The sequence below is a fragment of the Corvus kubaryi genome, unplaced genomic scaffold, assembly GCF_017639235.1.
Source record: "Corvus kubaryi isolate FWS band 111438036 unplaced genomic scaffold, C.kubaryi_AGA036_p1.0 split1-37355, whole genome shotgun sequence".
NCBI classification, from domain to species: domain Eukaryota; kingdom Metazoa; phylum Chordata; class Aves; order Passeriformes; family Corvidae; genus Corvus; species Corvus kubaryi.
Genome location: NW_024582078.1, coordinates 2,853,747 through 2,868,230, shown reverse-complemented (window position 1 = coordinate 2,868,230; position 14,484 = coordinate 2,853,747). Strand labels below are relative to the sequence as shown.

The 14,484-nt window shown below is 57.8% G+C and overlaps 2 protein-coding genes across 5 annotated transcripts in view; both read left to right on the top strand.

Annotated features, from left to right (window-relative positions):
• Positions 1-65: 65 nt before the first annotated feature.
• On the top strand, positions 66-5,670 carry LOC121657675 (Krueppel-like factor 15). 4 transcript variants are annotated; one of them, XM_042013647.1, is made up of 4 exons: positions 89-138; positions 1,510-1,609; positions 2,466-3,428; positions 5,293-5,670. In XM_042013647.1, exons 3-4 carry the CDS (start codon positions 2,539-2,541, stop codon positions 5,468-5,470), a joined length of 1,068 nt encoding a protein of 355 aa, XP_041869581.1. In that variant the 5' UTR covers positions 89-138; positions 1,510-1,609; positions 2,466-2,538; the 3' UTR covers positions 5,471-5,670. The 4 variants fall into 4 exon arrangements, with proteins under 4 accessions (XP_041869579.1, XP_041869581.1, XP_041869580.1 ...); XM_042013646.1 differs by having other exon boundaries at positions 1,428-1,609; XM_042013648.1 differs by lacking the exon at positions 89-138 and adding an exon at positions 680-1,427.
• Positions 5,671-9,980: 4,310 nt separating this feature from the next.
• ELK4 (ETS transcription factor ELK4) overlaps positions 9,981-14,484 on the top strand; it is a 17,902-nt gene continuing 13,398 nt past the window's right edge. The window contains exon 1 of the mRNA XM_042013625.1: positions 9,981-10,153. The gene's annotated coding sequence lies outside the window, so the exon portion shown is untranslated. The remainder of the gene's footprint in view (positions 10,154-14,484) is intronic.

Below are 14,484 nucleotides of genomic sequence, written 5' to 3'. Positions count from 1 at the left end.
GGGGCATCCCGGTGCCCCTCCCGGCGCGGGTGCTCCCGTGCCAATGGGATCGGCGGCCGCTGCCGAGCCCTCGGCGGGGCGGGGCGGGCCGGGAGCCGCCCCCGGCGGAGCCGCGGGACCCGCGGGCGGCGGAGCCGGGTAAGGGGCGCGGGGGGCGCGGGGGTCCCGCCGGCAGCGCTCCCCGGGGCGGCTCCGCGGGGCACGGGGGCGGGGGGTTCGCGACCGGCAGCAGCGGGCTCGGTGTCCCCGGCTCGCCCCGGCTCTGAGCCCCGCTGGGGCTGGGGGCTGCGGTGTAGCCAGAGCCTCGCTTGTCCTCGGGCATCGCTTTGCGCCGAGGGATCGGCCACGCGTGGCACTGCCCGGGACCGTCTGATTTGTCCCCAAAGGCTCGGCGAGCCCCGGTTCTGCACGGGCCCCGTGTGATTCCCGGCTCTGCGGAGGTTACAGGTGTTGGTTCACGTTGCTCGGTCACGGGAGGGGAGCCGTGACCCTCGGCTGAGTTCCCAGCTCCCGCTGGTTGTTGGCTGACCTTGGGCGAGCCGCTTGTTCTCCATGTGCTCGGGCTGCACATGTGCTGCTCCCTGGGCTTGGAAAAACTGGAGGAACAGAAATGCAAAGTGAGGCTTGGGAACGATGCAGCCCTTGCAGTGAGGGACAGAGCCAGGGCTCTGTTTCCTTGCAGTGGCTTTGGGGTGACGGCACTGGTGGCATTTTGCAAAAATGCCTTGGGTTGACGGGGCAGTGACACCCGTGACAGGTACCTGCGGAGTCTGCTGGCACAGAATGTGCCACCAGGCAACACATTGCCCCACAGCGCTGCTCTGCCAGCTGGGACGTCGGCACTGCCGCAAATGGGATGGGAAACAGGAGCAGAGCACTCCAGGAACTCCCCCAAGGCTGCCCCGCTCAGATCTCCTCGGTCCTGAGCCTCTGGACCTTTCTGCCCTCTGGTCATGCTTTTATTCCCGCTGTCAGCCCAGCAGAAGGGTTGTACTCCGTGAGGAGTTTAGAGTTTAATTCAGCTGTCCTGGGGACATGCTGGAGGGATGGAGACTCCCCGAGCTGCTCTGCAGGATCTGGTTGGAAAATCAGGTTTTAGGACACTGTGGGAGAGGTAAACAGAAGCCTTTGGTAGCCAGAGGGGGGAGGCTTTCCTTGCAGAAAGAGGAGACAGAGAAGAAGAGACAAAAAAAAGATCCTAAAACTGGAGTGGAGGAAGGAGTGTGGAACTGCCTGGAAGGGGTGGCTCAGGGCACACATTTGGGCTGTGGTGAAAATTTGAAGCCTGGAGGCTGAGATTGGCCTGAACACCTCCCTCACCTCTCGTGTGACCAGGACAGTCCCTGCTCTCCACGACTTGTTGGTGCAGAGCTGTGCTGGAGACACTGGGCAGCACTGGGAATGCCCCTGCATCTCGTTCCTGGCAGGTTTGGAACGACGTGGGGGTTATTTCTTAAGGAGAAGAACATTTGTATGGCATCCAGAGCGCTCAAAAATTCCCTCTCGCAGCTCTCAGGACCCTGATGGGCACTGATAACAAGGACTGGCCGGACTGGTTTGCAGCTCCACAGAAATCTCATGGAAAGGTTCTTCAGGGACTTTGACAAAGGTTTTCTTCCCCCTGGAAATTCCATTTCTGCATTAAATGCACACAGATCCCTGTGCCCTGGGTGGTTTGGTGCTCTGGAGCACGATGGGGACAGGGACAGGGACAGTGTGGCTGCTCGGGGAGGTCCTTGGGCCCGTGGGCTCTGGGACAGTCACCAGTCCCCTCCTGAGCCCGCACAGCTCCCACCTGGAGACGCTGTGCTCTCTCTCAGCTGTTCGCAGACGCGCTGTTTGTGCCCTCGGAGCTGACCCCAGCCAGGCTGAGCCGCTCTCTGAGGTGTGACCGGGGCTGGGCAGAGCTGCCCGGGCAGAGCTGCAGCGTGTTCGGGCACCGCGGTGCCCCCAGCACCGGGGCAACACTCAGAGCGCCGGGGGCGGGCTGGCAGCAGCGCCTCGGAGCTCTGGTTACCTGTGCAGGGAGGCAGCTTTAAGCCAGCCCCGTGTCTGTGTCAGGGCATGGCTCTGCCCACGTCTGCAGTGTGGAGAAGCCCCAGCGGCCTCTCCTGGATCACAATTAACTCCCGGTTAATCAGGAGTCACCCCCTGCGCCATCCAGCAGCGCACAGCTGCCCTCCGGCGCGGGTGGCACGGGGAGGGATGAAGGGTTTCTTTGTGTGTTTTTACCTCCATGAACTCCCCAGAGAAGTTTGTTTGGGGGGGAATCTGCCTCTTTGCTGGCAGCCAGCAGAGGAAAGCGGTCCGCTCGTGTTTTTTCCAGCAGCAGACTCTTTAAAAACAAAGGCCACTGCCAGGTTCGGCTGTTTTCTTTTCAGTGCACAGCCCGGGTTTGTTAAAAGGTTGAGGTTTGTGTGTTTGTTTTCTCCTTTAGAAATAACCTTGGTGCCGTTCCCTTGCAGATGAACGAAGACTTCCCCAGCTGAGCTCTCCCAGCGGCTGCTGAGCCAAGAGCCGCCTGTGGGGAGTCACCAAATGGTCTCTGTGAGCTGCCAGGACCTGCTGCCCTCCCTGACCAGCCCTTCCCTGCTCGAGAGCTTGGCCAGTGCCCTGCAGTGCAGGATGCCACCATCCCTTCTGCCAGGACGTGGCGGTGACAGGACATGTGGCCACTCAGAGGGCTCTGGGCATGTCCTGGCGGGCAGCACTGGCCATGCCGAGAGTGTCCCGCTGTCCAGTGTCAAGGGGGAACCCCCCAAAGCCCAGCTCACCGAGGCTCAGCTCAGGCTGCCTGACTTCCGCCTCTCCCAGAACTTCATCCCCACCCTGGAGGAGATCGAGGAGTTCCTCAGGGAGAAGGCAGAGTTCCTCAGGGATGACGCCGGCGATCCTCACCCCGCGGGGTGGAAGGTGGAGAGCAAACCTGAGCTGGGCTCTGGGGCACAGCTCACCCCCAGGGTGCACGAAGGAGGAGGAGGAGATGTCCCAAACACTGCAGGGACAGCTGCTGGTGGCCAGGCGGTGGCTGCTGGCAGCATTCCCTTTGTCTTGCAGATCCAGCCTCTCCCGAGGGACAGCGTCACCCCCCTGGCACAGGGTGGGGGTGTCAGGGTGGCCCAGCTGCTCATCAGCCTGCAGGCCCCAAACCTGTCCCTGCTCCCTCAGCTCCAGCCCCCTGGCACCATCCTGGACCAAAAATACATCAGAATTGCCCCCCTGCCAGTGGCCACGGGGCCAGGGGATGTGCAGGAGGCGGAGGCGGCCCCCAGGTGCCAGCAGGGCCCCCCTTCCCTGCTCCGCGTCCACCGCTGCTCCCACCCCGGCTGCGGGAAGGTTTATTCCAAGAGCTCCCACCTGAAGGCTCATTTCCGGCGGCACACGGGGGAAAAACCCTACACCTGTGCCTGGCCCAACTGCGGCTGGAGGTGAGTGGGGGTCCCCGAGGGTGGGGGGCTCTTGCCCAGGAGCAGAAGAGCTCTTGGCTGGTGGAAATCCAGGGTGAAGTCCCCACTGGCCTTTCCCGAGGGAATCTTTGGAAGGAGAGCTGAGGGCTGGAGTTTGTGCAGCGTTTTTGGGAGTTTTTACTCAGTCCAGGAGCGCAGCTGGGGATGTGCAGCTGACACTTCCCAACATCCCGAATCCTCCTTGAACTGGGTGCCTAAACTCCCTCTGGCAAGGCCCCTTTTCCAAGGGATGCTGTAACTTTGGAAAACTTTGGAAACTCTCTGTGTCTAACTCAGGACAATTCCAGCAGCTGGGCTCCAAAATGGCTTTTCCTGGCAATATTTGTCCCAGGAAAAGCCTCAGCCCTTCCTCAGCAGCCAGTGTGGAATTCTGTTTGGTTTGCCACCCTTTTCCTGGGGACTGAGGGAGGGGACAGAAGAAGCCACACAAGAGTCACTTTTCCCTCTGGGAAGGAGGAATGGGATGGTGCCAGCCCGGACCATGGAACCCTGTGTGCTGTGCTCTGCTCCCCCTCCATGGAGCAGCTTTTCCAGCAGGCGATGTCCTCACCTGTGCCTGGTTGTCCCTTCTCTCCAGTGCCCCTCACTCCAAATAAATCTCTTTCTGAGGAGGCAGAATCTGCTCTTTTTGGGGAGCCAAGCCCTTGGAACTCACTCCTCGCCATAAAGCTGGGAAAGAACCTGTGGAAGACCTGAGCGTGGCCTGGGGACAGGTTTTGTTTCCACAGAGCCCTTTGTGAGCAGAATCTCCCAGCCCAGGTGTGAGAATCCCGAAATCCTCTGCCTGCAGTCTGGGGCTGCAGCTGCAGCTCCTTGCTCGGTGCTTTTTGCACGGGCACGTCCCAGCCATGGATGGAAAAACCCTCCTGCCCTGATGCTCCTGCCATCTGTGCAGAGCAAATCCAGCCCAGGCCTCCCGTCCAGCACTCCCTGAATCCCAAAAATCCAGAGCCGTGGAGTTGCTCCAGCTCCCTCGGAGGGTGGCACTGATTAAAAACCCGCTGCAGGTGCCCCCAGGTCTGGGCTGTGTGTGCCAGAGGGGGAGGGAAGGTGCAGGGGAATTAAGAGGGACACACGGGTGGTTCAAGGGATTTTCCTGAGGCTTTTGATCCCCTCCAGGTGTGGGAATTGCAGAGACAGGCAGCGTGAGCTGGGGTATCCCTGTGCTCCTCGTTCCTGCACCCCAGAACCGCGCTGGCTTTGGCTTGGAGCCTCTGTCCTGTGCTCCAGGCTGGCTCTGTTTGCTTTTCCTCCCCTGTGCTCAGAATTTCACCCATCTCCCTTCCCAGCTCCCAGTCCAGCCCAGGCTGGAAATTTCGCTGCTGTTGTGAGAAACGAGGGGATGCTCAGGGTTTGCAGGGAGAATCCACAGCCACAGGGGAAACAAACCTTCCCTCCCCAGTGACGCTGCTCTGGGCTGGCTGTGGAGTTCCAGGAAAGCATTCCCACCCAGGCTCCTGGCCCATGGCCTTTGGCCACTGCCAGCCTGAGCTCTTTTCCCAAAAAACCAATTTTTTCCTCAGCGTCTGGGCCTCTTGGCTGCCGGAAGGTTCCAGCGAGGGAAAACAAATGGAGGAAGTAGGTGGACAGTGTCCTTTGAGAGCAGGGGAAAGAAGTTCAGATCTCCGGGGGTGAATTCTTTTCCCTCCATTTCCAAATCCTTGGAGGGGTTGATCTCGGGAGCCAGGGGTGCCTCTGGAGGGTGTGGGGTGACAAAGAGCCTGTGGCAGGGACAGATCTCAGCCTCCCTCGTGCCAGGCTCACTGTGTTCCCTGTCCTGGCCAGCAGCGAGGGCTGCATCCAGCATTCCTCCCTTCTCCTGCAGGTTTTCCCGCTCGGATGAGCTCTCCCGCCACAAGCGCTCCCACTCCGGGGTCAAGCCCTACCAGTGCTCTGCCTGTGAGAAGAAGTTTGCCCGCAGTGACCACTTGGCCAAGCACCTGAAGATCCACCGGGGCCAGCCCTGCAGCCCACGGACACTTGCAGGGGCGGGCAGGAGTTAATTCCTGCTGCTCATCCCTGCCAGCCGGGGCCGGGAGGTGCCAGAGCTGGGGAAACAGCTCAGAAGCCACTGCTGAGGAGGGGGAAATGACTCCTGAACAAACGACAGGAGACTTTGTTACCCCTCTTCTCAGGGGCGATGATATTCCCAGGTTGTTTCTGGCCCTACTGTCCCTCTTTGAAATACACGTGATGGAAATCAGCGTGGGTTTGGGGTGTGTGTAGGAAAGCTGGGGTCACACTGTACGGCAGGAATCAGGCATTTTAGAATCCCAGGATCCCAGAATGGTTTGGGTTGGGACACCTCCCATGGGCAGGGACACCTCCCACCATCCCAGGCTGCTCCAACCTGGCTTTGGACACTTCCAGGGATCCAGGGGCAGCCATGGATTCTCTGGGAATTCCATCCCAGCCCCTCCCCACCCTCACAGCCAGGAATTCCTTCCCAATACCCCATCCAGCCCTGCCCTGCGGGGGAATGAAGCCATTCCCTGTGTGCTGTCCCTCCATCCTGATGAAGTGGGGATGGGTGCGGGCTGTGCTGTGCAGCAGCTGCGGGGGCTGAGGCAGGCACCAGCGGGGCCTTTCCAGTGTGGTTGACGTGGCTGTTTTGTCCCTAACTCTGCTTTTTTTTGTGCTGGTGGCTTCCCCCCTGTCTGTCCCTGGGCACCATGGTGTCCTCAAGGTGTTTGACAGCACGAGAGGGACAGGAGATGGATTTTGTGGAGCCCCCAAGGGACCAGGAGAACTGAAAGCAGCACCTTTCCACCAGGAAAGGACATTTCCAAGGAGAGACACAGATGTGTGAGGAGCCCAGACGAGCTGAGAGCTCCTGTCAGGGCAGCAGAGCAGCTCCCAGGCTGCTGACGTCCTTCCCGTATTTGCCTTTTGGTTAATTAAAGGCCAGCTCCTCGCCGCGGTGCCAACTCCCGCGGCTTTTGCAAACACCCGGGAGGGAACGAGGCGCTTGTACAAACACAGCATCAGCGTCAGGAGCTCAGTTAGGCCGGGTGCCCTTTCCACGTGGCTGTGCCAGCCTGTCCCAGGCTGGTTTTTCGTGCCTGCAGGCTCTGAGCTGGGCTGTGCTCCTGCTGATGCCCCGATGCCCTCCCAGGGCAGAGCTCCACGTGCTGCCCTTGAGCTGCTGGGGTGAGGGGGGTTGAGTTGAGCCCCAAACACGCCAGGGAAATCAGCTCAGCTCTTCTCCCTGCGCTGTGGAGGGCAGGTTTGTACAGCAGAGGTTGTTCCCTGCACCACTTTGTGAGGAAGGAATGAGCTGGAGTGGTGAAAATGGAGGTGGTGTCCTGCTCCAAGGGCTGAGAGAAGCACCTCTGGGTGAGACACCAAACTTCCGTGAGGAAAACACGAGGTTGGGAAGGGATCCACCCTCGTGATGGTGGCGTGGGGCTGGAGTTGTTGGTGCTGGTGGCTGCAGTGTCAAGGAAAGAGGAGCAATGGAGCTGAAAATCCTTCATTTATTTTTATTCTAAAATATTTGGGGATGCTCACGCTGCCTCTGAAGGAGCTGGAGATGGATAGGGCAGGGCACTTCCCACCTCTGAGGCTCTCTGGTGCACTGAGGGTTCATCATCCCACGATGTCCTTGTTTCTCCTGCTGTTTGTCGCTCCAGGGGCCCCAATCCAGCCTGGAACCCACTGCTGGACAAGCACTGAGGAGGAGTGTCCTTTTCCGCCACAAACAGCAAAAATTCCTCTAAAAGTCCAGACTCCCAGCGAGAAAAGGCCGAGGAGAAACGTAATAAAAGCTGGCTTGGGGTTTGGATCCTTCCTTGTGGAAACAGCAGCTGGCCCGGGAACGGGCTGTGGCTGCCCCTGGGGAGTGCCCTCAGTGTGATTCCCAAAAAACACCTGCATCCCTGCCTTCCCCGATACCCAGGCAGGGTTTGTGACAGAAACAGCTGGAGTTACACTGCTCCCCTTCGGACCCAAGCTTTCCCCAGTGGTCTGGGAGGGCTGGGTCCTGGATCCCGGCCTGAACTCCCCATCCTGAGCTCCAGGTGTGGATTGGCCGCACAGCAATCGCTGCCTGCGGCGGGGTTTTCTCCCCTGGGCGTGCAGGTGGAGGTGTGAGAGCCCTGCAGTGCTCCTGGGGAGTGTTTGGAGAGAGCTGTCCCCACTGGGGAGGGCAGGTGGCTTTCCCAGGGAGTCCCTGGAGAGCCATGGGAGCTCTCCCTGGGCGCCGTGGGTGCTCCGGCGCTGCCCTGGCCTGGCCAGGTGTCACCAGGTGCCAGGGAGGAGCACAGCCCATTCCCTCCTGGCACCCTCTCCAGCCACGTGATGGCCAAGCCAGAGCTGTGCAGGAGGAGTTTGGATACGGTTTGGAATTCTCTGCGCTCCCCTGCCTGGGCTGTCCTGCGCTTTCCTGGAACTGGGGGCTCTGTGTCCCTTCACGACTCTGTCCTTGCCTCGGAAACTGCAAAATCCATTTCCAGGTGCTGCCACCTGATTAACATTCACCAGAAGCGCCCAATTAAATATGTTTATTTTCCCTTTTCTGCTGCCTCTTCCCTGTTAAAACGGGCAAGGATGAGCAGACAGGTCTGCCAGGGCCTATTTTGGGCTGCCTTTTGTTTCAGTGGCTTTTTGCCTGGCTTGGAATTCGCTCCATGCCCTCTTTGCTCCGGGGCTCTGGGCACAGGCCAGGTGCCAGCCTGACTCACGCCCGTCTCGTGCTTTTATCTGTCCCCCTTTGCTCTTCTCCCTCGCTCCAGACTCTCTCACAGCACTCCCTGCTCGTCCTGGACCTGCCCCATCCTGCCTTGCTCCGCTCCCAGCCGAAGGCGATGGGGACATGGCAGAGCTTCCAGACTTTGGAGTGAGAAGATTTGGGTCTCATCCTCATTCCAAGGCCCTTCTCTGTTCTCCAGAGGGTCCACGCTGGTCCTGGGGTGGCTCTGCTGTGGAAGACAGGGCTGGGAGTGCTGGAAGCAGGGACTTGGAGCTCCATTGACTTTCTTTTGCCATCCCTTTCAACCAACCACAAAGGGAGAGGAGATATTTTTATAAAACAAACCACCCTAGATCCATATCTCTTGTGCAATGCCTGTTGGAGTCTCACCTGCTTCCCTCTGGGGGACTCTGGGTGGCTTAAACGCTTTACTGAGGGCTCTCTAATTACCTCTCCTTTGCTCCAGTGAGGATGCTGCTCCACAGAAATATTCCTTGTGGAAGCTGAGAGCAGGGACGAGGCTCCTTCTGTCTGCCCACAGCTCTGCCAAGAGGTGACACGAGTGTCACGGGGTCATCACCTGGCTCTTGGGTGGTGCTGAGAGGGAGCAGGGCCCTGTGCCTGCCATGGATTCCCTGCTGGAGGAGTGGGGATGGCAGGAGTGGGGACAGGAGGAGTGGGGATGGCAGGAGTGGGGACGGGAGGAGTGGGGATGGGAGGAGTGGGGACGGCAGGAGTGGGGATGGCAGGAGTGGGGACAGCAGGAGTGGGGACGGCAGGAGTGGGGACGGGAGGCCCTGGCTGCCTCGTTGCCCAAAGGCTGCCAGGTTGCTAAGCAGTGCTTTTGAAGAACTCCACGCAGGCAGACGGGAGTTGTAGCAGGGCAGGACGTGGGAGAGCACAAAGAGAAACTCAGGCGCTGTTGCTAAATTTGCAGCTGGGGCTGTGGGGAAAGCAGGAGCGAGCAGCAGAGCCCTCCCTCCCTCCCTGGCAGCACGAGTGACAGCAGTGACATCCCCGGGCTGCCCACGTGGAACTCGTGCTGGCTGCTCATCCTGCAGGGCCACTGCAAATCCCCAGCCTGCTTTAAAGCCCCTTTGGAAATACAGCCCTAAGACGGATCACTGCATTAGGGGCTTCTTTCTTTTTATTTTTTTTTTCCCCTTAAAAAAGTCACAGCTGGACTTTGATTCATGATTCTCCCTTCCAGGTTTCAGGTTTACTGGGGGGAAATGCAGTTCTTGGAGGAGTTTCCGCTGCTCACAGTGGTTCGGCAGCAGAATTTGGCTCGAGGTGGGGAGAAAATCAGAGCTTGAGATTTCCTAGAAGAACAGGGAAGGGCCTTTGTGGGAATGGGATCTGAAAAACAGACAAAGAGGGACAATTGAGAGCTCCTCCAGCCACCAGCTGGCCCAGCTCCTGGCCCTGAGTGACCAAAGGTGGGAGCTGGTGATGACAAACACCTAGAGAAGGTTTGCAGCCCCTATGGGCAGGGTGATGACCCTCAGGTGTCCCCACAGCACTTCTTGTGCCTGAAGCTGGGAGGAAAAGGGACAACAGGAGCCCCTTTTTGGGTCACACATATCCCAGGACACGGTCCAGGCTCTCCTGGAGCCATCACTGAGCACAAAACACGACAAAATGTGGGTTTGGCCTGGCCTGGAGCTGCAGGAGCTCCCACCTGAGGCTCTGCCCGGGGCTGGGAGGGTTCAGGGCACAGCAGCTTAATGAGCAAACGAGTTAATTAAAACAGCTGGCTGGGCTGGGGGAATTATTCCCTCATAATCAGCTTGCTGAGGAGGTACAGGTCCACTCCCAGGGACGGAGCAGGGAAGGAACATCTCCGTGTAGGACCGGGCTGATGAGTGAGCGGCTTCTGTCCCTCCTGTGCCCTGCAGGGCTCGGTGACCCCAGGCTGGGCGTTTGTCCTTAGCATGGGTTTGGGCCAGGCTGTTTGCAGGGATTCACCTTTCCCGGGAGCTGCTCTCCGCTGCAGGTAAAACCCTCTGTTTTCTGATATTTGGCCCAAGCTGCCTTTCCTGGGGAGAATTCCCTGTGGGAGAGGATGAGGGTGATGGACCCGCTCAGCCGCGATGTTTTGCGCTGGTTGATCCAGGGACTGGGCAGTGCCACAGAAAAGGCTTTTCTTTCCCTGCTTCCCAGAAAATCCACCCGGATAAAGCCTCTCTTGGCTTAGAAAGGACGTGGTGGGAAGGAGGGGGGGGCGGATCAGAGACGTGATTCCACATCCCCGGATCTGTTTTGCTTTTGGAAACGTTGCTTTTTTTCTCTGTGACTTTCCCTGAATTCCTCCCAAGCGCAGTTTCACACCTCTGCTATTTCAGGCCTGGGGTTGTTTGCACAAACAGCAGGCTCTGCAATGAGATTCTCAGATGCTATTTCCACGGGCTTTGCCCTGTGCTTTCCAGCTGGGACGGTGCTGCTGGGTCAGGTGAGGAGAAGCAGGGAGGTTTCTGTGAGCTGCGTCAGGAATTCCATTCGGGATGTGGGAACTTCACGAGGGGAATTGTGCATTTAGCGGGGCTGTGTAACGCAGTGGAAACGAGTTTGGCGGCGTTGTGTAAGAACCAGAGCTCCTCTGGTGCACAGCTCTAGGGCTGAACCTTAAACCACCTCGGAGCTGGGCTGAGGAGCCCTTCTGACAGAAATTCCAGCCTTCCTCCCGCTCCTTGTGGTGTGCTGCAGCTCCCACGGCACTGGGTGATCCTGGTTTTTTTCTGGAAATGAAATACCAAGCGTCCCTTTGAGCGTTAACAGCTGCTGGATGGTCTGGGCATCCCCAAGTGCTGCTTGGAGAAATGTTGAATTCTGGAGATTTTATCCCATCTCCCCTGGCTGCTGGTGAGCCTTGGAATTGCCCCATTGGTGGGGATGGAGGTTTTTGGACTGGAACAATCCCCCTGTGGATGCTGAATTTCCTCTCTCCCTCTTACCTGCCCATAAAATGCAATCACAGGAGCCGGGAGCTTTTTTTTCTGTAGGCTCAGAAATAAAGGTTTGAAAGCAGCACAGATCTGTGGCTTCTTGAGAGCATCACAAACACCAGAGCAGGAAACACAGAGAACTGAAAAAAAACAAACCAGTGCAAAAAAGGCTTTATTTGGAAAATAAGAGATTTTGGGCATGGAAGGGAGCACAGGGATGGGAACTGAGTTATTTCTCCATCACCATCAAGGTGCCCCTAAAAGCAAGGGCTGCTGGTGTTTGTGGGTCCCTCAGTGCCTTGGAATATTCCACGGGCATCCTGCAGAGTCTTTGGGACCTCTGAGAGGTGATGCCACCATATGCTGGGATCCTAAAACCAGGAACTGAAGCCTTCGTGAGCACCTGGTCTGGTGAAGCTGTCCCTGCCCGTGGCAGGGGCTGGAATGAGATGAGCTCTTAACGTCCTTTCCAACCCAAACCAGGCTGGAATTCCAGCTCCAAGCAGGCTTTGAATATTAAACTTCCTGAGAGAGCAACCAGCAGCTTTCCTTGGGAAATTTCATAAACCAACCAAACAACCCTTCCCCAACCCAAAGGCTTTTCCTGTGGGAGAGGCACAAAACCTCCCGGAGCCGCTCTGTTCATTCCATGGCTTTTGGATTCCCAGTGCTGGATCAAAATAGCACCTCCACGTGCTGGAGCAGGGCCTCGTTAGGCTCTGATCAGCTGTTGCATAACGTCCTGGCTTTTCCCGGTGCCTGTGCTTCCCATTCCCTCCTGACACCCTCTCCAGCCACGTGATGGCCAAGCCAGAGCTGTGCAGGAGGAGTTTGGATACGGTTTGGAATTCTCTGCGCTCCCCTGCCTGGGCTGTCCTGAGCTTTCCTGGAACTGGGGGCTCTGTGTCCCTTCACGACTCTGTCCTTGCCTCGGAAACTGCAAAATCCATTTCCAGGTGCTGCCACCTGATTAACATTCACCAGAAGCGCCCAATTAAATATGTTTATTTTCCCTTTTCTGCTGCCTCTTCCTCGTTAAAATGGGAGCTGTTTACATGGGAGCTGCTTTCCTAAAAGCTCTTTGCACATGAGCTTTTTCTCCCTTTTTTTTTCTCCCAAACCCTGCTTGATTTTTATTCCATCCCTTTGTCTGTCCTATATTTTTTCCCTGTCTAATCTTAGGAACAAGCCCACGTTGAATTGCAAACACCCGGCAGTGGGAGCAGAACAAAATGGGAGTTGCACGAAGTAGGAAATTTCTTATCCCCTAAAAAAAAAAGGAAGGTTGATTGTCACTGGAGCCACCCCCGTGATGCAGCTTTAGGTGCTTGGGGTGCTGGGGTGGGGTTGATTTTTGGGTGCTGTCCCTCTCTGTGCTGTTTTTTTTTCTTTCTTTGATTCAGCTCCTGCATTTTTTCCTGAGTGCCAAAATTTTGGGGGATTTTGCTGGTGGGGAGTGGAGGCAAAGCCAGGGGAGGATGTGGAGAGGTGGAGCTCTGCCCTTTGCCTTCCCAAAGGAGCTTTTTCCATCCCCACAGGAGCTCCTGGAGGAACCAGCTGGATCTGGGAGTGCTCCCTGAGCGAGCTGTGCACAGCCAGGTGCTGGAGCTGTCCCAAAAAAAGGGATTGAGCTTCGCTGGAGATGCTGGCAAAGCTCCCACCTGTGACTCGACAGGAAGCGCCTGGGAGGGCTTTGCTTTATTTCCATCTGGGGTTTGGTGGGGGAAAAGGGAGCCCAGGCTTTAGCAGGGCAAAGGGCCGGGATGGAGCCTGGCAGAGAAGAGGGACGGGCACAGGGAAAAGCCTGCGGGGTTTGTCAGCAGCGCTGGGCTCCCCTGGGGAAGGTCAGGTCAGGTGGGCGTGAGGAGGGGCCCCCAGAGCTCCGGATGTTCCTGCCTCCGGCATTCCCCAGGGAAAAGCAGCTCTGGTAATGTGGAGATGCGGAAATACTGCCTGATGCTTTCCACAGGAGAAAGAGGAGGGAAAATGTCCATACTTTCACTTCAGAGGGGTTTAATTATTTTGAAAGCTGAGGAAACTGGCTCTGGAGGATTTTTTGTGTCTTTTCCTTCTTTCCTTCTTCCGCTCCCTCCCTGGTCTCTCTCACTGTTTTGTTTTTGATTTGAAAGTGGAGCTGGGAAAAACACAAAGAGTTCTCTTAATTGCTGCATTTTAAAAGAAAATGAACTCCTGTAAATGAATAAATAATGGTCAGCTTGGTTGAAAACTTCCTCTCTGCCTGTGACAATGTGCTTTGGGGGAAACCCCTGGCGTTCGTCAAATCCTAAACTGGCTTTCCTTGCTTTTATCTCCCTCCTGTTTTTCTGTGCAGAAAGTTCTGATAAAGGAGAGCTGGAGAGGAGCTTTGGACAAGGGCCTGCAGTGCCAGGACACACGGAACGGGTTCCCACTACCATAGGGCAGGGTTAGATGGGATTTTGGGAAAGGAATTCCTGGCTGTGAGGGTGGGGAGGGGCTGGGATGGAATTCCCAGAGAATCCGTGGCTGCCCCGTGGCTGCCCCATGCCTGGAAGTGTCGCAGGCCAGGCTGGAGCAGCCTGGGATAGGGGAAGGTGTCCCTGCCCACGGCAGGGGTGGCACTGGGGGATCTTTGAGGTCCCTTCCCAACCCAAACCATCCCATGGCGGTGGAGGAGCCGCTTCCTGGGGACTCCAGCGAGAGCAGGGGCAGCTTTAATGAGCTTCAGCATCATCAGTGCTCCCGCTGTGCCTCCTGCAGCGAGCCCTGCTCAGCCTGGAGAGCGAAAAGGCATCGTTGCCTTTGCCAGCGGCGCGTTGGGATCGGGAGAGCCACGGAAAAAAAACCGGGAATACCCAACATCTGCAGAGCCTTGGCTCAGCAGCCTCAGCCTTCCCTGGGGAAAGCACCCAGGTGGGCTCTTGAGCGAAATGTTCCGCAGGGAGAACACGAGTGCGGGGAAGCGCTGGAAGAGGAATTCTGTGCCCAAGTTTGTCAGGACTGGGAAAAACCTGCGAGTCCCAATTCCAGAGGGAGAGAGAAGCAGCGGGAAAAGCGAGTCCCCTGCTCCCTTCACCTTGCTCCGCCGGCAGCCCCTAGGCGTCCAAATAACTTATCTTTGCATTTATTTTAATAATATAGAGGTTTTTTTAAAAGATTATGAACCATTTTGACGCGCTGCGCCCCGTCCTCCCTCAGTGCCCGGGGGGAAGAGGAGGAGGGGGGGGACAGAAGCGCCTCCCCTCTGTCCCCACAGCCCCCTGAGCGGCAGGCGGGGAGTTGGGCGCTGCCGGTGCGGCGGGGGCTGCCCTGGCCGGGGGTCGCAGGGGTCCCGGCGGGGGCGGCCCCGGGGCCGGGCCGCGCACATGGCCCAGCCCGGGCGCAGGGACCGCGCGTCCCGCCC

Excerpts from the sequence above, each read along its gene's own strand:
- LOC121657675 (XM_042013645.1), top strand. The coding sequence starts at position 2,539 with ATGGTCTCTGTGAGCTGCCAGGACCTGCTGCCCTCCCTGACCAGCCCT. Across the intron at positions 3,429-5,292 it reads TGGCCCAACTGCGGCTGGAG|GTTTTCCCGCTCGGATGAGC; the intron begins GTGAGTGGGGGT and ends CTTCTCCTGCAG.